At 39.8% G+C, this 27694-nt stretch overlaps 1 protein-coding gene across 1 annotated transcript in view; it reads right to left on the bottom strand.

The window, feature by feature from the left end:
- Window positions 1-10102: 10102 nt before the first annotated feature.
- LOC307127366 (uncharacterized protein) overlaps window positions 10103-27694 on the bottom strand; it is a 38355-nt gene continuing 20763 nt past the window's right edge. The window contains exon 2 of the mRNA XM_079818537.1: window positions 10103-12294. Coding sequence (XP_079674663.1) covers window positions 11327-12294 — 968 coding nt within the window. The 3' untranslated portion in view covers window positions 10103-11326. The remainder of the gene's footprint in view (window positions 12295-27694) is intronic.

Genomic DNA, 27694 nt, shown 5'->3' with positions numbered 1-27694 from the left:
TGATAATGCCTGATGATAATGCTGCCGCCACCCTGTGATGATAATGCCGCCGCCACCCCGTGATGATAATGCCGCCGCCACCCCGTGATGATAATGCCGCCGCCACCCCGTGATGATAATGCAGCCGCCACCCCGTGATGATAATGCCGCCGCCACCCTGTGATGATAATGCCACTGCCACCCCGTGATGATAATGCCGCCGCCACCCCGTGATGATAATGCCGCCGCCACCCCGTGATGATAATGCCGCCGCCACCCTGTGATGATAATGCCACTGCCACCCCGTGATGATAATGCCGCCGCCACCCCGTGATGATAATGCCGCCGCCACCCCGTGATGATAATGCTGCCGCCACCCCGTGATGATAATGCTGCCGCCACCCCGTGATGATAATGCCGCTGCCACCCCGTGATGATAATGCCGCCGCCACCCCGTGATGATAATGCCGCCGCCACCCCGTGATGATAATGCCGCCGCCACCCCGTGATGATAATGCCGCCGCCTACCCGTGATGATAATGCTGCCGCCACCCCGTGATGATAATGCCGCCGCCTACCCGTGATGATAATGCCGCCGCCACCCCGTGATGATAATGCCGCCGCCACCCCGTGATGATAATGCTGCCGCCACCCCGTGATGATAATGCCGCCGCCACCCCGTGATGATAATGCCGCCGCCACCCCGTGATGATAATGCCGCCGCCACCCCGTGATGATAATGCCACTGCCACCCCGTGATGATAATGCTGCCGCCACCCCGTGATGATAATGCTGCCGCCACCCCGTGATGATAATGCCGCCGCCTACCCGTGATGATAATGCTGCCGCCACCCCGTGATGATAATGCCGCCGCCTACCCGTGATGATAATGCTGCCGCCACCCCGTGATGATAATGCCGCCCTGCTCTCGGTTAGGTTAGTAGGGGAGAGTGGGGCAGGTTGGGTCAAGGGTTGGTTGGCACACAGTTAAATTCGGGTGTTGCCAAAAAATATATAACATTAAAATGACTGCCAACTTGACCTGAACACACCCATTTACTAAAATCATCAAACTGTCACTAAATACATTTGAGAACTATGATAGATAGAGATATATAAAATGTAAGGATTTCAGTTGATAGAGATAGAAATCATCTATATTTTAATATGACATTTAAATGTCTCTGATGAGCTATGCTATGTGGCTAACATCACGTCAGTAAAGAGGCGTGTCCTAATGTGGGCGGGGTTGGTTTACACACTGAGTTGGGGGTTGGTTGACACTATAGTTGACACACATGCCAACCAACATGATAAATATTACATATTATATGTATTTATGCATTACATTTTTATCAGGATTGTATGTTAAGTTATCATGAACCTAAACTTATGAATGAAATAATTTTCTTTTAGAAGTCAAAATGGTCAGAAAGTATTTAAGAACAATAGACAGAGGAAAGACAGCAGCACAGATTATTCTAGAGACTCAAAACAGAAGTATTAGAGCACAGCAAAGGACATCAAAACACCATTCAGCACATTAAGCAGACACTTTGCTTGAATGTTTGAATTAAATACTCAAGTTCTTTATATTTGTCACCTCATTTTTGTAACTATAGCATCTGTGCCAACCAACCCCATTTTTGTGCTGGTTGGCACAAACGCACAACATGACTTTAATGATGAATAAAAACATTTGGAATCATTTGTGAACATTAAATATATCTGTTGATTATCTGAGATCGTAACTTTTCAGTTGTTGCTGGTTGGGTTATTTTAACACATAGCATGACTGAGAAATATGACAGAGAGTGAAGAGTGTGCCAACAAACCCTGCTCTCCACTACTAGAGGCTCGCACACTTCCAAGTTCAGCTCATCATGCGGGGGTGTTGGGGGGCATGGCATTACTGATCGCTGCATCCGTTGGTCTGAGATGCATTCTGGGATACCGGTCTGTCAGCGACTGATGACATTTCACAAGTCCACGAGAACACAAGTACAGACAAGAAGGCATATTGAGAAACGGCTGAGATGTTCTGACAGATAGAAAACACCCCACCATCCGCTAAAAAATCCCCTGCCGAATTATTATCCATGGCCAGACTCTGAGAGGACATTGAACACTTTTGCATGCATTTTAAATGTGCACTTTAATAGCTGAAATGTACAAGAACAATATTGCATCAGTCCTCCACCTCAGTGAAAGAGGGGGAAAGCACGTATGGGCCGTTACAGCAATACTAAAACAAGCAAATGTGTTTCACAGAGGTCCATGTGAGAAAAAATAAGCGGGCTGATGTACACTAAAGGGGCGGCAGTGGCTCAGTGGTTCATGTAGGTTGTCTACAAACCGGAAGGTTGGTGGTTCGATCCCCGGTTCCACCTGACCAAGTGTCGAGGTGTCTATGAGCAAGACACCTAACCCCAGCTGCTCCCGACGAGCTGGATGGCGCCTTGCATGGCTGACACCGCCGTCGGTGTATGAATGAGTGTGTGAATGGGTGAATGTGAGGCAAAATGTAAAGCGCTTTGGATGGCCGTAGGTCTGTTAAAAGCGCTATATAAATGCAGTCCATAAAGCCAGTTCACTCATAGCAACAGGAGCGACAGTGACCTCTAGTGATGAGCGCGTGCTCAAAGACTCGATCACGTGACAAGTTTAAATGAAGGCTGGCAGGCAGGGGCGCGGGAAGTTGTTTTAGGTTGGGGGTGCTGTGATTTTTGATGGGGGGGGGGGGGTGGGGGGGGGTTACAGGAAATACAAATTGACGCAAAAAAACTGCCTACCTTACCAGAGCATGTAAGCAACCGCGCCCACCGGTAAAATGACGTGCGCTCAAATCCCGCTCCGATATGACATTTCTCTGTAGCCTACTATAGGCCTACTTGTAGCCAGTGTTGGGTAAGTTACTCTAAAAAAGTTATGAATTACTAGTTAATAATTACATCTTCAATAGTGTAATTTGATTAGCCTACTGTAGCTACAAATTACTCTCTCCAAAATGTATTTAATTACTTATTACTAATTAGGCTACTTCCCAAATCTATATCAACCTCGACTGCGATTCAAGGATAGACTTGAAACGGTTCTTTTAATTCATTAAAATAAATAATATAAAACTACATCAATTATTCTGACCAAAGTATTACAAATGTTAGAAGGATACATAAAGACATGCATTTTAAAGTTAGACTTTAAATATTGATGTTAATTCCATTATTGTATTATATGTAATTGTATTTAGTATTTAGTTCAATTACTTCAGAAGTAGCCTAACTGTAATTAAATTACAGAAAAAATAATCAATTTTCTTTACTTTTTCAAGGGAAAATTACAGTAACTAATTACTTAGTTACTAGTTACACCCAACACTGCTTGTAGCCATTAAAACACGTATTTAGTTTCAGTTTAAATATTATAATGTTATTTTTTATTAAATGTAGGCTACGTTGAAAAGTGAACAGGACACATAAGATGCATAATAGCCTTTATCAGAAGACGGGGGTCTTCAATAAGTTAAATAATACTGCAATAAGTTTTGTTTTGTTGAAAGCCTTACATTGAATTTCGTTTTGTATACATTGTATCTTAATTTTAATAAATATTTGATCAACCAAATTGCCCGGATTTAATAAATAATAAGCAAATAGCCTATAACAGACAATGACATGGAGGCGGCGCGCTGCGTGAACAACGGCTTAAATGAACAACTACTACAAAAATAAAAAATAAAAAAAAAACCTTAGTCTGGGGCAGCCCTATTTCAGATAGGCCTATATTTGATCAAGAATGTCACAAAGGGAGTTCTGGGTTGAGCGCGCGGTGCTGAGCGGAATGAGCTTCAGAAATCAACGGAATCTCCAGAAAGGCGCTTGATCTCCACTGGAGGAAATATTACCGCTCTTTCTATACGCACACACCGCTACGGTCACAATATGACCTCATGTAGGCTATGTTTTAAAAACATAATTCAACATATAAATAACACTTTTTAATGGGCCACTTAAAATGTTTATTACAAATAAATGATTAAATCCTAAAAATGAATAAATGTAAATGAACAAAAATGTGCATTGCAATCCTTTGAAACCAGGGGGTGCTGCAGCACCCTCAGCACCCCCACTTCCCACGCCCCTGCTGGCAGGGACAATAAGAGTGAAGATTAGAGTTTAAATGTCACTCGTGTTATTGCATTACTGTGAAGCTGCTTTGCAGCAATCAGTCCCTTACTATAATCACACATGTGTGACTCGACACATCTCATGCCATTTCACAGTTTTATATGATTTATGTGAAACCACATGACCCTGCTGAAAAATCCAGCTAAAACCAGCCTAAGCTGGTTGGCTGGTCTTAGCTGGTTTAAGCTGGAAGTAGCTGGCTTAGTAGCCTGGCTTAGCTGGTCAAGCTGGTTTTAGATGGTCTCCCAGCCTGACTTAGCTGGTCAAGCTGGTTTTAGATGGTCTCCCAGCCTGACTTAGCTGGTCAAGCTGGTTTTAGATGGTCTCCCAGCCTGACTTAGCTGGTCAAGCTGGTTTTAGATGGTCTCCCAGCCTGACTTAGCTGGTCAAGCTGGTTTTAGATGGTCTCCCAGCCTGACTTAGCTGGTCAAGCTGGTTTTAGCTGGTCTCGTATGGGGCGCCGTTTGTAAAGCGGCTCACGCTGAAAATAACAGCAACATTTTGACACATTTAGCTTCAAACAATGTTTAAAAAACTGGTATGAATTTTTGGCGGTCACTTTTTTAGCACATTTACAACAATATTTATCAACTTAGAGATATTTTAAATAGTTAAATCTAAATGTTAAATCTAAATCTAAATGTTAAATCTAAATGTTAAATCTAAATCTAAATGTTAAATCTAAATGTTAAATCTAAATCTAAATGTTAAATCTAAATCTAAATGTTGAATCTAAATCTAAATGCTAAATCTAAATGTTAAATCTAAACGTTAAATCTAAATGTTAAATCTAAACGTTAAATCTAAATGTTACATCTAAATCTAAATGTAAAATCTAAATGTTAAATCTAAATGTTAAATCTAAATACAAAATATAAATATAAATCTAAATGTTAAATCTAAATGTTAAATCTAAATATAAATGTTGAATCTAAATGTTTCGGGTGAAGCTAAATATTTAACTAATATGCAAATTCAGAATGCAGATAACCGGTTTTAACATTTAGATTTAACATTTAGATTTTACATTTAGATTTAGATGTAACATTTAGATTTAACGTTTAGATTTTACATTTAGATTTTACATTTAGATTTAGATGTAACATTTAGATTTAACGTTTAGATTTAACATTTAGATTTAGCATTTAGATTTAGATTTAACATTTAGATTTAGATTTAACATTTAGATTTAGATTTAACATTTATATTTAACATTTAGATTTAGATTTAACATTTAGATTTAGATTTAACATTTAGATTTAACATTTAGATTTAGATTTAACATTTAGATTTAGATTTAACATTTAGATTTACCAATTAACATTTAGATTTAACATTTAACATTTAGATTTAACTATTTATAATATCTCTAAGTTGACAAATATTGCTGTAAAAGTGCTAAAAAAGTGACCGCCAAAAATTCATACCAGTTTTTTAAACATTGTTTGAAGCTAAATGTGTCAAAATGTTGCTGTTATTTTCAGCGTGAGCCGCTTTACAAACGGCGCCCCATAGTCTCGAAGCCTGATTTAGCTGGTCAAGCTGGTCTTCCAGCCTGGTTTATCTGGTCAAGCTGGTCTTCCAGCCTGGTTTAGCTGGTTTTAGCTGGTCTCCCAGCCTAACTTAGCTGATGAACATTTTACCTAATTACAAATTAATCAGATTACATGGTCCATATACAGATATACATTATTTGTCTAAACTCCCAGTGGCAGAAAAAATAGGGACAGTCAGCCAGCCTGACCAGCTGAGACCAGCCTGACCAGCTAAAATCAGCGAAGACCAGCCTGACCAGCTAAGACCAGCCTGACCAGCTAAAATCAGAGAAGACCAGCCTGACCAACTAAAATCAGCGAAGACCAGCCTGACCAGCTAAAATCAGCGAAGACCAGCTAAAATCAGCGAAGACCAGCTAAAACCATCAAAGACCAACAATTACCAGCCTGACCAGCTAAAACCAGCAATTACCCGCTAAGACCAGCCTGACCAGCTAAGACCAGCCTGACCAGCTAAAATCAGCGAAGACCAGCTAAAACCATCAAAGACCAACAATTACCAGCTAAGACCAGCCTGACCAGCTAAAACCAGCTAAGACCAACAATTACCAGCTAAGACCAGCCTGACCAGCTAAAACCAGCAATAACCAGCTAAGACCAGCCTGACCAGCTAAAATCAGCGAAGACCAGCTAAAACCATCAAAGACCAACAATTACCAGCTAAGACCAGCCTGACCAGCTAAAACCAGCAATTACCCGCTAAGACCAGCCTGACCAGCTAAAACCAGCTAAGATCAACAATATCCAGATAAGACCAGTTTCACCAGCTAAAAAAAAAAATCAAAACCCCTCTAAAACCAGTCTGATAAACCAGCTATGACCAGGCTGGGAGACCAGCCAAAACCAGCTTGACCACCTTAGGCTGGTTTAAGCTGGATTTTTCAGCAGGGTGATGATGTAATACATGATGCAAGTGGAGTCATACATTTATTGTTCCTGCTAATTATGAAACGAGTTTATATTATAAAATTAAAACTGCATATGGTTCATTAATGACAAGACAACTGGCCATGTGTCACATTTAGAGATTTTCCTGATCGATTTAATACTTTCCAACATCATAACAGCAAACAGCTTTTAGCGAACAAACTGTAGGTTAACAACTTACAATCTGCTGTCACTCCTTTCCATGAGCTCCATGATAAAATCCCCTCCATTGTCCAGTGTTTCTTCAGTCTTCTTCTGCAGTAGTTCTGGTTCCTTCTACTGAAACAGTGCCTGTGTTGGTAACGCTTTAGATTACGGCCCGGAAAGTACTGTGTAAGTAAAGAGAATTTACAGCATAATTTTCGGTAATTATAGTGTAACTATAAAGTAAGTATGTGTAGGTATAAGGGAACAATATGTAATAGTGGGGGAATAAAGGGGTAACTATCAGGAAAATTAACACATTTATACTGTAAGTATTTTTTAATTAAGGGGTAATTATCCATGTAGTTACAGGGTAAGTACAATAAACAACACATACAAAATCGGATATCACTTGGAAATATTTATTTGAAAAACAACTTAATCCAAAATAGATTTGACACTTCGTATTCATTTTTTTTTTTTAAATAAACTTTCCATTTCAAATAATAACGTCCGGACAGAAATTTTTTGTTTCTCTTGCTTGTCTTCCTCTTCTTCTTTATCATTATTTCCACTGATGGATCTTAAGATGAATCCCATGTCTTTTGATATTTTGTATTATTATTTATTAAAATAAAAAGTACACCAAGAAATGCTCTCATAATTTACTAATCTTTTCGCCTCCGATTAGCTGTTACCAGCGCGTGCATGAGTAAAGAAGCTTCAAGCTTTCATGACGTTCTCGCGCGCGTTTAATCTGAAACACATGTGAGAACTGCTGGTCGGAAGCGATAGTCTACAGTTTATTTTTTTTTTAATATTGTTATTTTTCTTACAAACACTTATCGTTTCACTTCAGAAGACATTGATTCATCCATTGGGGTTGTATGGATTACTGTAGTTATTGCTGTATCTGCTGTTTGATGCTTGAACTTTTAGGAACCCAAATGAGTTTTCATTAGCAGAGATTATTTTTCTGTGTTCATATGAAGAAATAAAGTTGTATGTACATCTCGGATGGCATGAGGGTGAAAGACGTAAACGGTAACGGTGAACGGTGTAAACGGTGAGGACATTTCTGCGTGAACTGTATTTTCAGTGTAGCTGATACATAATACAGAATAGCTAGAGACATCCTTCTTAAGATTCATCTGTGGCAAGGACAATAAAGTAGAGGAACTAGACGAGGATAAAGCCATGCAAGAGAAACAAATAAATGTTGTAAATCTGTTTTAAAAAACTTGTTTTTTAAATAAAGGTTTCCGAGTAATATCAGATTGTGTACGTGTTTTTATTGTACTTACCCTGTAACTACATGAAACAAGAGGGGAACAAGAACCACTTTAATTTACAGCCCGCAGATTCATACTTACCCTGTAACTATACGAAACAAGAGGGGAACAAACACCACTTTAATTTACAGCCCGCAGATTCATACTTACCCTGTAACTATACGAAACAAGAGGGGAACAAACACCACTTTAATTTACAGCCCGCAGATTCATACTTACCCTGTAACTATACGAAACAAGAGGGGAACAAACACCACTTTAATTTACAGCCCGCAGATTCATACTTACCCTGTAACTATACGAAACAAGAGGGGAACAAACACCACTTTAATTTACAACCCGCAGATTCATACTTACCCTGTAACCACATGGATAATTACCCCTTAATTAAAAAATACTTACAGTATAAATAATGTGTTAATTTTCCTGATAGTTACCCCTTTATTCCCCCAATATTACATATTGTTCCCTTATACCAACACATACTTACTTTATAGTTACACTATAATTACCGAAAATGCTGTAAATTCTCTTTACTTAGGCAGTACTTTCCGGGCCGTAATCTAAAGCGTTACCGATTTTTTTTAATGGTTTTAGTGAACTATTATAACCCTGATACTTTATTTACTATGTGTCAAATACTGGTCTTTCCTCCTGACTATGAATTAAATGGGAATTAAATTAAACACAGTTTATTGTGTAAGCAAAAACGAATATATATTGCTTGACTTTATAAACCAGCTGGAAAAACACCGGGACTCTTATTTTGAAATCTTGCCTTACTATTGCAGTTGCAGGAGCTCATTCAAGTTCAGATGAGGAGATAAAATATGTGTTGTTACAACCGTCTAAAACATATTACTATATACACATCGTAAAGTAAACATTGTCATTATTCTTCAGCATTAGTTCATAAACAATTGCCTGGCATAAATGTGTGTTATTCATTGATTGAGCCGCTCTGGAGCGCTGGATTGGGGATGAGCCTGTAGGCCGTGTGTTCTCCAGCGGTTAGATCAGCACGTTCCAATCAAATGTGTGGATCTGTTACACAGGATATCAGTTCTGACTGGATCTCTTCTCTAATCGCCCCTCCCTAACATTTTCGTCACGTTTTTATTTGTTGACGAAAATGACAGTTTATTTTCGTTATAGTTTTTGTCATCAAACACTAGTTTTTATTTAGTTATCGTCTCGTTTTCGTCAGTGAAAAAAGGACGTTGAGGAAAATTATGACGAAAATTATTCGTCAATGAAATTAACACTGGTTGTAGGTTTATGTAGGAGAATCAAATTTCTTGTTAATGATTCAGTTTTGTTCAAAGTAATTAAAGCATCAGTTTTTCAATAACAGGAGAATATGTAAAATGACGGTATTTCGGGTAAAAAGTGCAATATTTAACATAATAATAAACAGCGGCTGACTTTAACATTTGATGACGTGACATGATTTCAGATGGGAAATACCATATATAAAGAGATAATCACCATATTTATAATACAACTATAATATTTATAAATAAATAAATATTTAAAAGATAATATATTTATCTTCCAGAGACGCATGTCTCAGCTTCTAGATGGAATAACAGGAGAAATCTGCCATGCTGATGACGTGTTAGTGTGTGGTAAAGATAAAGCCAAACACGACGAGTGACTAAGGCAGGTCCTGTCTAGACTACAGAAAGCAGACTTAACTCTAAATGAGAAGTGTTCTTTTGCACAGTCCGAAGTTTTGTTTTTAGGCCACAAGGTGAGTACTGACGGAAGACTGAACCTATGATACCATCCCCATAACCTGGACTGCCCTGGCAAAAACGTGGGGCTGATCTGTTCTTCCAGAAAGGCACAACCTACCTCCTGGTCATCAACTACTTCTTGAGGTATATTGAAATCGAGAAAATCAAATGCCTGGCAGCTCAGGCTGGGTTTACCAAGTCTACTGCTCAACAGCATTCACAACATGTGCTAGTAACGCCCTCCTGTGGATATGTACAAAATACTCTCTCAACATAGTTCAGTGATGCTTTAATAAAGTCATTAATATATATATAAACTGAATACTCATTTAATTATTTAAATGATGGTTATGTTTGTTTGTGGAACATTTGTATGTATATATATATATAAATAAATCACACATGTACAGTACTGAGCAAAAGTCTTAGGCACGTTAGTATTTTCACCCCCAAAAATGTTTTTAAGCCAGTTATTTATAAAAAAACTTTAAGGCGCTGGCGCTTGCATACAGAGCCACCACGCGCTCTGCTCCTGCTTACTTTGACTCCATTCTACAAATCCACACCCCCACCAGAAGCCTTCGCTCAGCAAAGGAACGACGGCTTGTGGTACCATCACAGAGGGGGAAAAAATCCCTTTCCAGAACATTTGCATTCAACGTTCCCAGCTGGTGGAACGATCTTCCCAACGCCATCCGAAACGCAGAATCATTGACATCATTCAAAAGTCAACTTAAAACTCAGCTCTTCCGTGAGCACTTAACCTCATATAAAAAAATAAAAAAAACTTTCCTTTCCTCTTTCTCTTCCTTCTTCCCTCCCTACTCTAGCCTGTGCTACCCTGAGCAATGTACACGCCCTCAGGATTTCAGGCTCTTATTGCGCTTCTCGACTCTTCATGACCAATCGCTTCATGTACCCCCAAGTTGTAAGTCGCTTTGGATAAAAGCGTCTGCTAAATGCATAAATGTAAATAAATGTAAATGTAAATCCAGAAGAAGTGCGGCAGCGTCTCCAGGACACTTGAAGAAACGCCTGCCGCAGTTCTTCTGGATTTTGTCTCAGTTTTTTCTGTTTCTTCATGTAATCCCAGACGGACTCGATGATGGTGAGATCAGATCTCTGTGTGGATCATAGCTCTGTTGTCAGACTCCTTCTGCATACAAAAATCTCACTGGAATGGATTATTACAATTGATGGCAAAATGAATGCTTGAAAATGTAAACTGATATTACCACACTATTACAAAAGATATAAATAACTGGCTTAAAACCATTTTTGGGGGTGAAAATACTAACATGCTTTAGAATTTTGCACAGTGCTGTATGCCCATCAAGTCTTCAGTAATAAGAATCATCTACATTCTGATGAGAGCATCTCTTTGATTAACAATCCATCTCATTCAGTTCTGACCGAATGCCTGCTGTGTCTCGCCGTTAATATCAGCATCAGCGAACCCCTCCGTTTCCCCATGGATCTTCATGTGTTTCTTCAGGTGACTTTTAAAAGGGAAACTTTCCACACTGATCACACGTGTGCGGCTTCTCTCTGCTGTGGATCTTCTGATGTCTTTTCAGATTTGATGACTGACTGAATCTCTTGTCACAGTGTGAACACTTGTAAGGTTTCTCTCCAGTGTGGATGCTCTGGTGCAGTTTTAAACAGTTTGCTCTAATAAAAGTCTTCTCACACTCAAAGCACATGTACTCTCTCACACCAGTGTGTATTTTCTGATGTCTATCTAAACTACACAGCTGTGAAAAACTCTTTCCACACACAGAACATGAATGTGGCTTCTCCTTCGTATGAACTGTCAGGTGTGTCTTCAGGGTTGATGCCCTAAGAAATGTTTTCCCGCAGTGATCACATGAGTACGGCTTCTCTCCGGTGTGGATCCTCATGTGAACTTTAAGGTGTGTTGATCGTGAGAAACTCTTCCCGCACTGATCACATGAGAACGGCTTCTCTCCGGTGTGGATCCTCATGTGAACTTTAAGGTGTGTTGATCGTGAGAAACTCTTCCCGCACTGATCACATGAGAACGGCTTCTCTCCGGTGTGGATCCTCATGTGAACTTTAAGGTGTGTTGATCGTGAGAAACTCTTCCCGCACTGATCACATGAGAACGGCTTCTCTCCGGTGTGGATCCTCATGTGAACTTTAAGGTGTGTTGATCGTGAGAAACTCTTCCCGCACTGATCACATGAGAACGGCTTCTCTCCGGTGTGGATCCTCATGTGAACTTTAAGGTGTGTTGATCGTGAGAAACTCTTCCCGCACTGATCACATGTGAACGGCTTCTCTGCGGTGTGAACTCTCGTGTGATGCTCCAGACAACGTTTGGTTGAGAAACTCTTTCCACACTGAGTGCAGGTTGTAGATTTCTTGGCTCTTGTTTTCTTTATAAATGTCTTTTTAGTCTTTGAGTGACTAAAAGGTTTCTTCTCTCTTCTACTCTCTTCCATCACGTCTGAAATGAGAGAAAAACTGTTTTTTTATTTTTTTATTTGCAGTAAAGTGGAGTAGACTGTATATTTTTACATTCTACAATGATTATTATTTGTTATGCAAGTTTGTAATTGTTTTTTATTAGCATTAGCTGGATCCTGCATGTTTCACTCAAACTTTTTACTTCTGACATGAATTTCCTTCTTTTAACCCTTGTATGGTGTTTGGGTCACAAAAAATTTTTTTTTGTGAGGAATATATATCAGAACACATTTTCAATGACCACACACTGTGCATCAGTGTGTGTGTATGTGTGTGCGTGTGAGAGAGAGATTGTGTGTTGAGTATTTTAACATAACATTTTTGATTGTGTTGAATTAAAAACCCAAAAATGCAGCGGGTCCACCAGACCCACGAACACTGGCTGAATAACAAAAATATGAACACCACACAAGGGTTAAAAAACAGAGCATTTCTTAAAATTGACATCATCTGGGCTCTGTAGACAACACGATGTGTACTAAACTGAGGTCTGTGTTATTCGAGTCTTAAAGATGAGATTTGGTTTTATTTCACAATGAGCTTGTGCTCAAACTTTAATGTAGGAATGAACATGAACTGACAAAATGTAAAAAAATGTGTACCTTGAATGCAATGTAAGTCGCTTTGGATAAAAGCATCTGCCAAATGCATAAATGTAAATGTAAATATCACCCAAACCTCGCCTGAATCTACTCTTCTTCATATCCCACACACACCATGGTCATATCACTAGATAGTTCCCTCTGCTGGTCACATTGGGCATTACAGTTGACTCACTACATATCAACACAAGGTCCAGTCATTTAGTGTGTTTATACAGTTCTTTGTAAATGTGCAATAGTTAATTCTCTGTTATTTAGTCAGGAGTCAGTCACTCGCCTGTTGTTAGGGACCAGGTGAAAAGGACCCGGACACTGACGCAGTTTAGTTTCAGTTACGAGCATTATTACTACTAGAGCAAGACGAATCTAACGCAATGATAATGCCAGTTCATCCACGAGGCTGCAATACTGAGTAATCACATGTGTGAAAGTGTGTCAAAGATAAAGTTTGTTTCTTTATTATACTGTGTTAATATTTTCATTATAGTTTGTCTTTTAACCCATAACCCATCGTTATGAAGTGCTTTGAGCGGCTGGTCCTGGAACACCTAAAAGACTCTCTACCATCCACATTGGACTCACACCAGTTTGCCTATCGCAGCAATAGGAGCACAGAGGATGCAGTTTCCATGGCACTGCACTCTGTGCTCACCCATCTGGACCATACGAACACTTATGCACGCATGCTGTTTGTTGACTTCAGCTCAGCATTCAACACTGTCATCCCAACCAAGTTAATAGCCAAACTTGGAGACCTGGGCATCAACACTTCAATGTGTAACTGGATTTTGGACTTCCTAACTGACAGACCCCAGAATGTTCGATCAGGATCCACCTACTCCACATCCATCACACTCAACACTGGTGTACCACAGGGCTGTGTGCTAAGTCCGTTTCTCTACTCCCTCTTCCCCTCCGACTGCAAGCCTGTGTATGGATCTAATTCCATCGTCAAGTTTGCGGACGACACTACGGTGATTGGTCTCATCAGCAACAACGATGAGACTGCCTACAGGGAGGAGATCCAGCACCTGGCCACATGGTGCACTGATAATAACCTGCTCCTCAACACCACCAAAACGAAAGAGCTCATCGTGGACTTCAGGAAGGACTCAAGAGGCACACACGACACCATCCACATCAATGGAATGGCTGTTGAGCGTGTCTCCAGTTTCAAGTTCCTGGGGATCCACATCTCGGCGGACATGTCGTGGACGACCAACACCTCCAGCCTGGTCAAGAAGGCTCACCAGCGCCTCTTCTTCCTGAGGACACTGAGGAAGAATCAGCTCTCCTCGGCTATCCTGGTGAACTTCTACCGCTGCGCAATAGAAAGCATCCTGACCAACTGTGTGGCAGTATGGTATGGGAGCTGCTCTGTTGCGGAGCGCAAGGCACTGCAGCGGGTGGTGAAAACTGCCCAGCGCATCACAGGGACTCCACTACCTGCCATCGAGCACATCCAGAGGAAACGCTGTCTGCACCGAGCTCGCAGCATCCTCAAGGACTCCTCTCACCCAGCCCACAGACTGTTTTCTCTCCTGCCCTCCGGCAGGCGTTTCAGGTTCCAGCAGACTTAAGAACAGTTTTTTCCCCGGAGCGGTCTCTTTATTGAACTCTAACCCTCGTTGATCCCACTCCCCTCATATACTGCCAACTCTCCTCTCCCCCCTAACATCTGCCTTCACTTTGTTATTTGCACTACTGGATTGTTCATTTGCACTGCCGACTGTTTATTACAGTAATAACTGTTTACATATGCATTTTGCAGTACCATACTTTTAACTGTAATATACAATCACTTTCCACTGCACTTTTACACTTATCGGATAGCTTCTGTCCATACTTTATTGCACTACCTCAAATCCATTGCTATACTGCTCATCTTAGCCTAACATATCATTGTGTACATCTATCTGTAAAATTCTGTTTATAGTAATAGCCATCTCTATATATATATTCAGTACATATCCATATCCTGCACTTATTCAACCATTGTATATCCTGCACTTGCTGCTATTGCACTTCTGGTAAGGCAAGGCAAGGCAAGGCAAGTAGGGCTGGTCCGAATACCATTTAAGCTTCGAAGCTTTGGGTAGTAATCAACATCGAATATTCTAAGCTTCAGAGGGAAGGAGCTGAACATATCCTTCTCTCTAATAAAGGCTGGAATCTGGAGAAGCGGCGTGCCTCACGCGGACAGGGCTTGCTCCGCGAACGGGCAATGAACTAGTGATACAAAACACACAGGTCTGTTACGTCCCAGTTTTGATACATTATAGTGGCTAGTAAAAATAATTATGTTCAGTTATAGAACAGACTAACTAGAGCCCTGCATTTCTGCCCCTGGGGCCGGACTTCGGGTCAATTTTCAAGTCATACCTCAAACGCGGGCTTTTTCCGTTATTTTATATTTTAGACATTCATTAATTAAAAGAAACAATGAGGGGTTCTGCACTGGTGGAAACAACATGCCACCATGACTGTCAAGTTGGCTCGCACAGTGTTTAGAGTAGGCTATCGCCGCAAATGAGTAACACGCAAACTGCCGAATGTCTTAGATGCTCAAAAACACAATCATCTTCATTAAAACGAATGAGACTAAATGCTCTTACAGTGCTTAGGTCACTTGTTCTGATATTGCGGTCTTTGATCTTGAAATGAGCTGATGAATAGCCTATAATGCAGCTCATATCTGTTGCTTTCGTTGACGTGAACTCCGTTAAATGTGCATTGGCTAGCGCAAGAATTTAAGATCGGATTTATATTCATTTTGAGGATAAGTGTAAGGAAAGACAACCGGCCTGTTTTTTTATTTATTTATTTTTGAACAAGTTTACTAAAAAAAAAGGTTCTATATGGCACTAAAAGTGGTTCAAAAAAGTGATAGTATAGGCTAAACGTTTAAACAAACATTGTGATGCTTGAAGTATTTTATATCTTTGGATTTTATTATAAGCAAGACAAGTCAAGTGTTTTGACAAGACAAGTCAAGTGATTTAACACTTGGATAAATGGATCCAACATGTGTTGTTAACTCACTTTCGGCTGCTTGGTCATTACTTTAAAAACAAAAACTTTAATTTAACAAACAAAAAAATGCTTTAAACATTTTCTAAATGAACTTAATAAAGAAACAAAACGAAATATAACTACTTTGACATTAAAAACAAAACTGAACTATTTTAATGAATTTTTTTTTTTTTTTTTGAATTTGAATTTGAATTTTTTTATTTCACACACTTCATCATTTTAAAGACAAAATTAACAATTAACAATAGTTTCAGAAAGGTTATTGTGTGTAAAAAAGGGAAACCCCAAATAAGCTACTGAAAGCTTTTAGGAGGGGGCCCAATAACACCATACAACATTTAACATACAATAAAGCTCAATCCATAAACATACATAAATATAAATACAACAAGACAAACACTATAACAAACAGACGATCCCAGCACAAATGTAACACATTCAAAGTGATCAAAAAGTATATGTTAAAATCAGTTTATCCTTAAGGTTTTTCTTGAATACGGAGACAGAATGCAACAATTTAAGGTTTTCCTCAAGCTCGTTCCAAATCTGTGGACCTCTACAGACAACACTCAGGCTTGTACATTTCAATCGTCGTATTTTACCAGTAATTAAATGTTTTTCCCTTGTGTGATATGTATGCTGGGGTTGGCTGATTGGGACAAGTTCACACAACCTGTAATTTAACTTATGAACAACCTGAAATATCATACAGGCATTTTGAAAAGTATTATATTCAGTAAGTCTTAATAGACCAAGGCGATGAAACAAGGGACGCGAAGGGGTATTTTGCTCAGACCACGTTAATACCCGTATCATTTTTTTCTGTAAAGACTGTATCTTTTTCAAATAACTAGTAAAAGTGTTACACCATATGACATTGCAATAGTTTATATGGGACTCAAACAAGGTTTTATATAAGATGACAACTGCTGACTGTGGGAGAAAATTTCTTATTTTGAAAAATAAGCCAACGTATTTTGATAATTTTTTTATTAGCTGATCGATATGACATTTAAATTGTAGACATTCATCAATAAAGATTCCAAGAAATTTAGTGGTATTTACTCTTTCAATAATTTGATCATTTATTTTAAGACAAAAATGCTTATTTGCCAATTTATTTTGTTTGGAATGAAATACGATGTAATTTGTCTTGTTTATGTTAAGAGATAATTTACTACACTGAAACCAGATAGCCACATTTCTTAGCTCTCTATTTATTATTTCTTCCATTTCGTCTGGACTCTTATTAGACATAAATAAATTTGTGTCATCAGCAAATAAAACCTTGTGTAAAGACATTGTGGAATTTTCAAAATCATTTATATAAATTAAAAAAAGTAGAGGGCCCAAAATGGATCCCTGAGGGACTCCACATTTAATGGGTTTCCTTACTGAAATTAGTTCATTGATACATACATACTGTTGTCTACCAAACAAATAACTTCTGAACCAGCTAAGGGCTAATCCTCTAAATCCATAATGCTGTAATTTATTCAATAGGATGTCAAAATCAATAGTATCAAATGCCTTAGATAAGTCTAAAAAAATACCAATACCGCTATCACCTTTATCAATGGCATCATTGATCTTTTCAATCAGATCGAGTACCGGCATGCACGTGGTTCTTTTTCTTCTAAAACCATATTGAGAAGAAGCAATTATATTTAATTTATCCAGGTAGCCATATAGCCTATTGTACACTACTCTCTCTAAAACCTTAGAAATTGTGGGCAAGATTGATATTGGACGATAATTGCACATATCATTTTTATCCCCAGATTTGAACACTGGTATCATTCTGGCAATTTTTGTCCTTTCTGGTACAATTCCAACTAACAGAGAGAGATTAATACAATAAGTCAATGGCTCCCTGATATTAAATGCTATGGCTTTCAGAATTTTACTACAAATTCCATCCTCACCAGCAGTGTATGAACTTCGTAAATTTGTAATTATTTTATAGACTTCATCACAATTAGTTGGTTTCATAAAAAAAGAATGTGCATAAGAGCCCCGTAAATAATAGTCGAAAGTGATACCCTGAGGTTGAACTATTTTGTTAGAGAGTTTTTCCCCAATAGAGTTAAAGTAATTATTAAAAGTATTTGCTAAATTAATGCCATGCGTATATTTATTATCCAAATTTGAGGGTAAGCCCCCAGCATTAGGAAGCACAACGTTGTTTTTACTCTTATTAAGGACTTCATTTAGCACTTTCCAGGACTTCTTAGAGTCACCCTGTGATGCTTTTATGAGATATGTATAGTGGCTATTTTTACTTTTCCTTATTATATTAGTAAGTTTATTCCTATAACTAGTATATATATCCTTGTTCATAACACTTGGGCATTTTAAGAAACGTTTATAAAGCTTATTTTTATGGGTAATAGATTTTAAAATACCCTTTGTGAGCCAGGGGTTAAGACCAGTCACGCGATGTCTGGCGTTCTTTTCAGGGATAATACAACAAATAGAGTTTGTAATTTCATTTATCAAGTTGTCATAAGCAGTATCTGGATTGTTGCAGTCATAGACTGCCTTCCATGTTTTAGCCTGTAAATTTTCACCCAGTAGTTTCAGGGTTCTCTCATTTAGTACTTTAATTCTTGTTTTTTTCCATGGTAATTCCTTCTTATTTCCAATATCTAGAAACAATACAATCGGAAAATGGTCAGTAATGTCAGATAACACGACTCCAGATTCTAATCTAGTATTTCGAATGTTTGTGATGATATTGTCAATAACTGTCCTAGTGGAGGGCGTTACTCTGGTAAATTGATTTATGGTACAAAAAAAAAGAAAATGAATGTAAGGTATTTACAAAGTCTCTTTTTACAACATCATCTTTGGAGACATCAATATTGAAGTCCCCAAGTATGACACAATCTTTGTTTTTTTTGTTTATGGAGAATAATATGTCCTCCAGTTTACCCTCGAAAACATCAAGGTCAGAGTCAGGTGGGCGATAAATCACTCCTACTATAATTTTTTTTGCATTAGTGAGATTTATCTCCACAAAAAGTGAATCAGAATGATTGTCATTTAAGACAATGTCATCACAGACATTAATTTGATATCTGGAGTGAACATATAAACAAACACCACCACCGGTACGGCCAAGCCTATTTTTAATAATAAGCTTATATCCATCTAGGTTAAGAATATCAGTTAAGGTCCTATCATTAAGCCAGGTTTCACTGCAACCAATAACATCAAAGCTACAGTCAAGATTTGAAAGTAAAGTAGCTAGTTCTTCATGATGTTTACACAAGCTTCTAATGTTAAGATGCAGAAATGAGCAACTGTTTGTACTATTTAAGCTTTGTAATTGTTCAGGAATGTAATATCTGCAATTTAAATGATTGTCTATATCGATACAATGTTTTACATCCTCTCCATCATAATTCCAACTCATCAAAGACCATATGAAAAGATAGAATCGTATTTAAATTGATTAGTCAAAAAGTTTGCTGGGAACATATAAAAATAAAAATAACATACACACAAAACTCATACATACATACACATACAAGTTTACACAAATAACGTTAATCTTCTGCTATAGTAAACTAAACTAGCTCTCTACCCACAACATTATGTTGAGAGCTTATAGAAAAAATAAATTAGGGCCAGCATTAATATAATAGTCTGAATAAATACAACTTTAGACTTTACTTAAGAAGAAAACGAAATTGCTCTCCCCTTTTTGAGATGCATAATTTGAAATAACAGAACACATAATAGGGGAAGAGTAAATCACCTCTGGAAAACAAGTCTCAGTAGTAAAGTCTTTGAATCAAGCCAGTAGTCATCAATACTTTGCTTAGACTGATGAAAGTCTGATTTCAAGGATATGATTACACACGCGCTCCCCGGGACAGACCGATGCATTCGTGCACAATGATTAGTGAATGGTGTTAGTTTAACGAAAAGATGCTATATAATCTTTAGCTTCCGCGACTGATGTAAATCCTTTCCTGCCTCCCTCCTTCAGTTTAATGGTGAGCCTGGCAGGGAACAGCAGGGCTGGTTTAAGTTCAAGTTTATATAGTTCAGTCATTACCTCTCGGTATTGTTGCCGTTGTTCCAAAACCTCCGGAGCGTAATCCTCATATATGGAGATAAGGTTATCCCGGTACTTTAACTTCCCTCTCATTAACCGTGCTTCACGCATTATTTTTTCCTTTACCTGGAAATTATGAAGGCGTATGATAACCGGTCTCGGCCGCTGACCCGGCTGTGGTTTCCTAGCGAGGGACCGATGAGCTCTGTCGCATTCTGGTGGTGAGTTAAGAATTTTTTCGCCGAAGATCTCAGCCAGCATCTTTGAAAAGAAAGTAGTGGGATTATACCCCTCAATAGATTCCGGTAGACCAAGCACTCTGATGTTCTTGCGCCGACTACGGGATTCAAGATCAATTACTTTAGCAACAAGTTTAGCGTTGCTCTCAGTTAGCTTGGTACATGTAGTTTCCAGAGCTAGCAAGCGTTCATCCTGCAGGTTAGCATTCGATTCAAGCTCTCCGATCTTCACAACGTGATCCGTCACCGTAATTTGAATGCGATCAAGCTTTTTTTCAAGTTTCTCCATGGTGGCGTTGAAATCAGCTGTAAGGGCTTTTCGGTTCTCTTCTAATAAGGTAGCTATGGACGCCAATGTCAGCACTTCTCCTCCGTCGTCAGGACTTGTAACTCCCTGATCAACTTTACTCTTCCCAACTTTTGGAGGCATGATTTAGCCAAATGGTATAGTTTCCTATGTTTTTAAATGAAGTTCAGTCAAGCATAGTTTGATTTAAGTAATTAATGCAACCTAAGTTGTGGGAGCATGGCTCAGCGTGTACGTGTATCTACGTCATTTCCGATCTCTCATGGCTGCAACGGCTGCAATGGCTGCAACGCTGTGTAATAGGGAGGAATGTTTACTCAAAAAAAGGTTTTATATGGCACTAAAATAAAAAATAAATATAATAAAAAATAAAAAAATTAATTAAAACATGTCACTTCACTTTGTTTCGTTTGCGCCGTTGCCAGCAGCATCAGCCTGCCTCAGCTTGTCAAAAATGCCTTTTTACTGTGGTGGTGGTGGTGGTGATAGTAGGCTAAACGTTTAAACTAACATTGTGATGCTTGAAGTGTTTTATATCTATGGATTTTATTATAAGTAAGACAAGTCCAGTGTTATTTTGAGAGGCTAAATTGATCAAACATGCGGTTAACTCACTGTAAGCCACTGGCCGCTACTTTAAAAAACAAAAACTTTAAATTAACAAACAAAAAAAATGCTTTAAACATTTTTCTAAATTAACTTAATAGAGAAACGAAACAAAATATAACTATGACATTAAAAACAAAACTGAACTATTTTAATGGCTGCAACGATATGTAGGCCTAATAGGGAGGATAAAAAAAATAAAAAAATCACGGGACTTGGGTGATAGTTTTGGTAAGCTGTCGGACAGGCCGGGCTAGGGCCTCAACATCTAGGGCCAGGGCCGGGCTATAGGGCCTAGATCTGAAGTTAGATTTGGATTAAAAAACTGAACGTGCCACTTGAGCCAAACTAACGGGCGTCTCAGCACATCAGCAGCAGTCAGATCATATTCTTCACGAGAGCGAGGAGCTACATACAAGATGATCGCGGAATATTTGGTTTCAAAGCGATGTAAAAGCGCCTATTTAAGGGAGTTTGTCATTGTACTGTTTTGTTGCAATGTTTTTCATTAAAAAAAATAGCTAATGACCCTACAATTCAAGCAACCCGCCCCTGAATTGGCAAACCGAGAGTAAACTGCACACGGCTGCATGCGTTCAGCCGCTCAGTGCAAAAGCACAGCATTGAGGGAAACGGTGAGGGATATTCTATTTTCCACAATGTCAAACGAACGTAGTTTAACCCAAAATGCAAGCTAAGACATGGCTTCTGCCATATAAGCTTGTGCAGTTGTGCGCTCTGGTGCAGGGAACACTAAGAAGAAGCAAATATATTTATTAAGTATAACGAGGCTATTCAAATTTTGTTGCCTTGAACCTGTACTTGTGTAATGACAATAAAGTAGAATCTAATCTAATCTAATGATTTAAACAATTATCAGCAACTTTCAAAACTTCCTGGCTTGTCTAAGGTACTTGAAAAGATTGCGTTGAAACAACTATCCACCTTCTTAACAAAAAATAACATTTAAGATAAATTCCAGTTGGGTTTTAGAGGTGGACATATATCAGAATCAGCCCTTTTAAGGGTTGTTAATGATATTTTGAGTACGGATGCAGGTAAATGTGCAGCATTTATTTTACTAGATTTGTCAGCAGCCTTTGACACCATTGATCATTGGATACTTCCGATTTATCGTCTCGTCTAACGCAATCTGTTGGTATTCAGGGTATGGCCTTAAAATGGGAATGATTTTTAAGAATGATGGTATTTCGTACCATCTGTACTCTGACGACACTCAAGTCTATTTACCGTCGAGACTAGGGATGGGCAATATGGCCTAAAATCCATATTGTGATATACATTGCAACCTCTTGCGATAACGATATATATTGCGATATATAAATTATAATAGAACCAATTTAGAACAGGTTACATTGACCCTAAGGAAAGCCAAACTGCTGTATTTTTTTTAAAGAAGGAAACATCATATGTTGTTTTGATAACATTTATTGTGCAAAACTGTAATTATACAACATAATGTTGCAGATAAAAAAAATGAAAGTACACTAGCTGCAGAGACTTTAACAACGAAAAAGCAGAACATAAAAAAAAAAAACACGTCCTGTATGTACTTAACCATATAATGACAGTGAATAGTAACCAGGATAAAACTTTACAATTTTTTTATTTTTAAATGTAACTATTTAAAAAAATGAAATACAATTCAATACGTTTATTATTTATGATGATAATCATAAGTAAATAATACATAAACATGTAAACCCTGTAAGACTGAAAATACTGGTTGAGGCCCTTTTCTGAGACAAAGGGTTCCCCACACGACTTCACTTCCACTCACACAAGAATATGGTTTAATGCGAATGTTTATCATTGACTGTTGTGTTTTTGGTATCATTTGAAATGTCTCAAAGTGAGTGGTACAGATATCTCATATCCAGAGAGATAAAATAAAAGGTAATAAGGCTTTAAGAGTTTATAGATAAACTGACTTACAAAGAAAGGACGCAAATGGTCAAAACCACCCCCATCAAGGTGTGACCACTGCATGCAAATTTGTTTTGTTATCAAAATCAAATCAAATCAAATCACTTTATTGTCACACAGCCATGTACACAAGTGCAACAGCAGGTGAAATTCTTGGTGCAGTTCCGAGCAACATAGCAGTCATGACATGTACAACATTTAAAGCAGCATCAGATTACACATCTGATGCGCCCACAATTACTCACAGCACAGTAAACACTACAATAAACAATAAATAATTTACACAATGTGAGTGTAGTTCTCACAGCTTTAACCAATATACACATACTTACAATATACATATACTTTAAACAATATACACTAAACATACATTAAACAGTATACATTAAGCTATAATAATAATAATATACAATGTACAGTATCCATTATTATTCACAGTAGAGATCCAATGTACAATAGGTGTTATATGATAAATGATAAATAATAAATGATAAATAAATGTGTGTGCATCTACAGTGGGTTGTGCTGAGTGATATTCTGTCCAGTGTGTGTTATGATCCCGATGGGTCAAGAGTTAAGGAGTCTGATTGTTTGTGGGAAGAAGCTGTTCTGGAGTCGGCTGGTGCGTGATCTGATGCTACGGTACCGTCTGCCTGATGGCAGCAGTGAGAGCAGCCCATGGCTCGGGTGGCTAGAGTCTCTGATGATCCTCTGAGCTCTCTTCACACATCGCCTGGCGTAAATGACCTGGAGGGAGGGAAGCTCACCTCCGATGATGCAGCTGGCCGTGCGCACTACCCTTTGCAGGGCTTTGCGGCTGCGGGCGGTACTGTTGCCGTACCAGGTGGTGATGCAGCCAGTCAGCAGGCTCTCTATGGTGCTGCTGTAGAACCGTGTGAGGATGTGGCGGCTCATTCCAAACCTCCTCAGCCGTCGCAGAAAGAAAAGGCGCTGATGAGCCTTCTTCACAACGGCCTCGGTGTGGACGGACCATGAGAGTTCCTCTGTGATGTGGACACCGAGGAACTTGAAGCTGCTGACTCTCTCCACCGGTGCTCCATCGATGGTGATGGGGCGGTGTTCTCTCTCATTCCTCCTGAAGTCGACCACCAGCTCCTTGGTCTTGCTGACGTTGAGGGAGAGGTTGTGCTCCTGACACCACCGTGTCAGAGTGTGCACCTCCTCTCTGTAGGCCGTTTCATCATTGTCAGTGATGAGACCTACCACCGTCGTATCGTCAGCAAACTTGATGATGGTGTTGGAGCTGTGGGTTGCCACACAGTCATGTGTGTACAAAGAGTACAGGAGTGGGCTGAGAACACAGCCCTGAGGGGCTCCAGTGTTGAGAGTCAGTGATGAGGAGATGTTACTGCCCATTCTGACCACCTGGCGTCTGTTTGACAGGAAGTCCAGGATCCAGCTGCATAACAGGCTGTTTAAGCCGAGAGCCCGGAGTTTAATGTCAAGTATGGAGGGCACAATGGTGTTGAATGCTGAGCTGTAGTCTACAAACAGCATTCTCACATATGTGTTCCTCTTTTCCAGGTGGGAGAGAGCAGTGTGAATTGTTGATGAAATGGCATCATCAGTGGAGCGGTTTTTGCGGTATGCAAACTGCAGTGGGTCCAGTGAGGGGGGGAGAACAGAGCAGATGTGGTTTCTGACTAGTTTCTCAAAGCATTTGCTGATGATGGGGGTCAGAGCAACAGGACGCCAGTCGTTTAAGCAGAGTGTTTTTGACTGCTTAGGTACAGGAACAATGGTGGACGTTTTGAAGCATGTGGGGACCACAGACAGGGAGAGGGACAGGTTAAAAATGTCCGTGAAAACTCCAGCCAGTTGGTGCGCGCACGCTCTGATGACGCGGCCGGGAATCCCGTCTGGACCCGCAGCTTTACGGACGTTCACCCGCCGGAAGGATCGGGTTACATCCGCTTCAGATACGGAGAGTGCACTAACCTCTGTATCTTCAGCCGCGAGCTCTCTCTCCGCGAGGGCGGTGTTGGTTCCCTCAAAGCGAGCATAAAAGGTGTTGAGCTCGTCCGGGAGAGAGGCAGCGGTGTTCACGGTGGAGTTTGTGTTCCCTTTATAGTCTGTGATGATGTTAATTCCCCTCCACATGCTTCTGGAGTCGGTGGTGTTGAACTGTCCTTCAATCTTGTCCCTGTACTGGCGTTTTGCTGCTTTGATTGTTTTCCGGAGGGCATAACTTGCTTGTTTATGTTCCTCCGCATTACCGGAGTTAAAGGTGAGGGACCGCGCATTGAGTGCCGCGCGAACATCCCCATTTATCCACGGCTTCTGGTTTGGGTACAGCCGAATTGTTTTGGTCGGAACAACGTCATCTACGCACTTCCTGATGAAACACGTTACGCTATCGGCATAGACCTCGATGTCGTCATCAGAGGCCGACCGGAACATCTCCCAGTCCGCGTGATCAAAACAGTCCTGTAGCATAGAGTCCGATTGGTCCGACCAGCACTGGATGGTTCTGAGGGCGGGTGCTTCCTGTTTCAGTCTCTGCCTGTAAGCGGGCAAAAGTAGAATGGACGCGTGATCTGATTTGCCGAATGGTGGGCGAGGGAGGGACTTGTAACCCTCCTTGAAGGGGGAGTAGCAGTGGTCTAAAACACGGTTCCCTCGCGTGTTGATGCTAACGTGTTGGTGGTATTTGGGTGCGATGCGCTTGAAGTTGGCTTTGTTAAAGTCCCCGGTCACAATAAACGCAGCCTCAGGATGCGTGGTTTCCTGCTCACTCACTGACCTATACAGTTCCTTTAGTGCCCGGTCTGTGTCGGCTTGTGGGGGAATATACACCGCTGTGATGATGACCGCGGTGAATTCCCTCGGTAGCCAGAATGGTCGGCACAGAACCATGAGAAATTCCAGATCAGGAGAGCAGAAAGACTTGATAGAGTGTACGTTCCTCTGGTCACACCAGGATCGGTTGATCATAAAACACACACCCCCGCCTTTGCTTTTCCCGGAGAGATCTTTTTCTCTGTCCATCCGATGCACGGAGAACCCCGTGGTTTCGATGGCTGAGTCTGGAATCTCAGCGGACATCCAAGTTTCTGTAAGGCAGATAATGCAGCAGTCCCTCGTGTCTCGTTGGAAAGAGATCCGCGCTCTCAGCTCGCAGAGTTTATTGTCCAGAGACTGAACATTTGCCAGTAAAATACTGGGAAGCGGGGGTCGGTTTGCGCGGCGTCTTACTCTGACGAGTACGCCAGCTCTACAGCCCCTTCTCCGGCCGCGTCTCCGCGGCCGGGCCACCCAGACAAAGGGTTCCGCTGCTGTGTTTGTAAACGGCGTGTCGTCGTTGATGAATTTAAAGTCCGGTTTTCGGTGTGCGATTGCCGAACCAATGTCCAAAAGTGTCTGTCTGTCGTACGTAGTAAGGCAGACAACATCCGAGACAAAAAACACAAAAACTATAAACAGAACAAACAAAAAACTACAATGCTTCAGCAGAGCTTGCGACGTTGCGGCCGTCCTCGGCGCCATCTTGACATCTTGTTAGCACATGTTTCCATGTGAAAGAGGTCTGGCTATTTAATGGGATGCAGCAGAGAATTCGGGGCCTTTTCCTGTACTTGAGGTCGGCCCGTGAGGCTTGAGAGGAAGAAATCTCTCAAGCCTCATGTATTTCTTAAAGTTGGGTTTGCATCTTCTCTCTATTCCTGAGTATTTGATGTTTTGTATCTATTATCTTTGAATTGATTATGAAATTGGCATGATACATTTACCTGACATAATAAATTGTTACATTTGATTATTCTAACTGATTTTGGACATTGTTCACTTAATGGTTAAAAGGAATAGTCAAACATTCGCTCACTTTTAGTGAGGCACAGATATTATGAAAACCTTTCATTTATGGAGTCAGATGAAATAAACGAGTAAAATATATGATTAATATATTACAAATTTAACCAACCAATACGTTGCATGAATAAGGACAGAACACGTGTGACCTTCCCTGTGTATTGGCGAACCGGCAGATTGGACCAAGTTTCACGGGCCTTACAAAATGGTGACCTCGAGACCTGATCTCAAAACAAAGCAGTTTCACGGGCCTTACAACCCTGTTTAAAAGTAAACATTGTTTATAAAAAAGATCAAGTGAAAAATAATCAACCACCTAAGCATAATTATTATTATTATTATTATTATTATTAGTAGAGACAAATTATTGCATTGAGACTAGTAATGAGTGATATAAACGATTTGCGATATAAACGATACAAAATTGGCCTACGATAGAGATTTTAATTCTATTGCAGTATCGCGATAATGCATGTTGATGACGGAATCTACCCGCAAAATTTAGAGCCACGAGCTGAAACTGATTACAACACATCATCGTATTCGTCATCTCGAGTAAACATACCGGTAGCTGAAAGTGAAACGGAGGAGCTGGTGAAAAAGACCGGTGCAGCATTATTTGGACTGGATTTAAACCTTCCGACGCGCAGATGCGCGGGCGATAGAATTAAAATAAAATTTAAATCTCAATCGTAGGCCAATTTTGTATCGTTTATATCGCATATCATTTATTTCACCCATTACTAGTTGAG

Source organism: Gobio gobio, assembly GCF_949357685.1.
Source record: "Gobio gobio genome assembly, chromosome: 1".
Lineage (NCBI taxonomy): Eukaryota > Metazoa > Chordata > Actinopteri > Cypriniformes > Gobionidae > Gobio > Gobio gobio.
The sequence above is the reverse complement of the archived record's forward strand: the minus strand, read 5'-3'. Positions and strand labels throughout refer to the sequence as shown.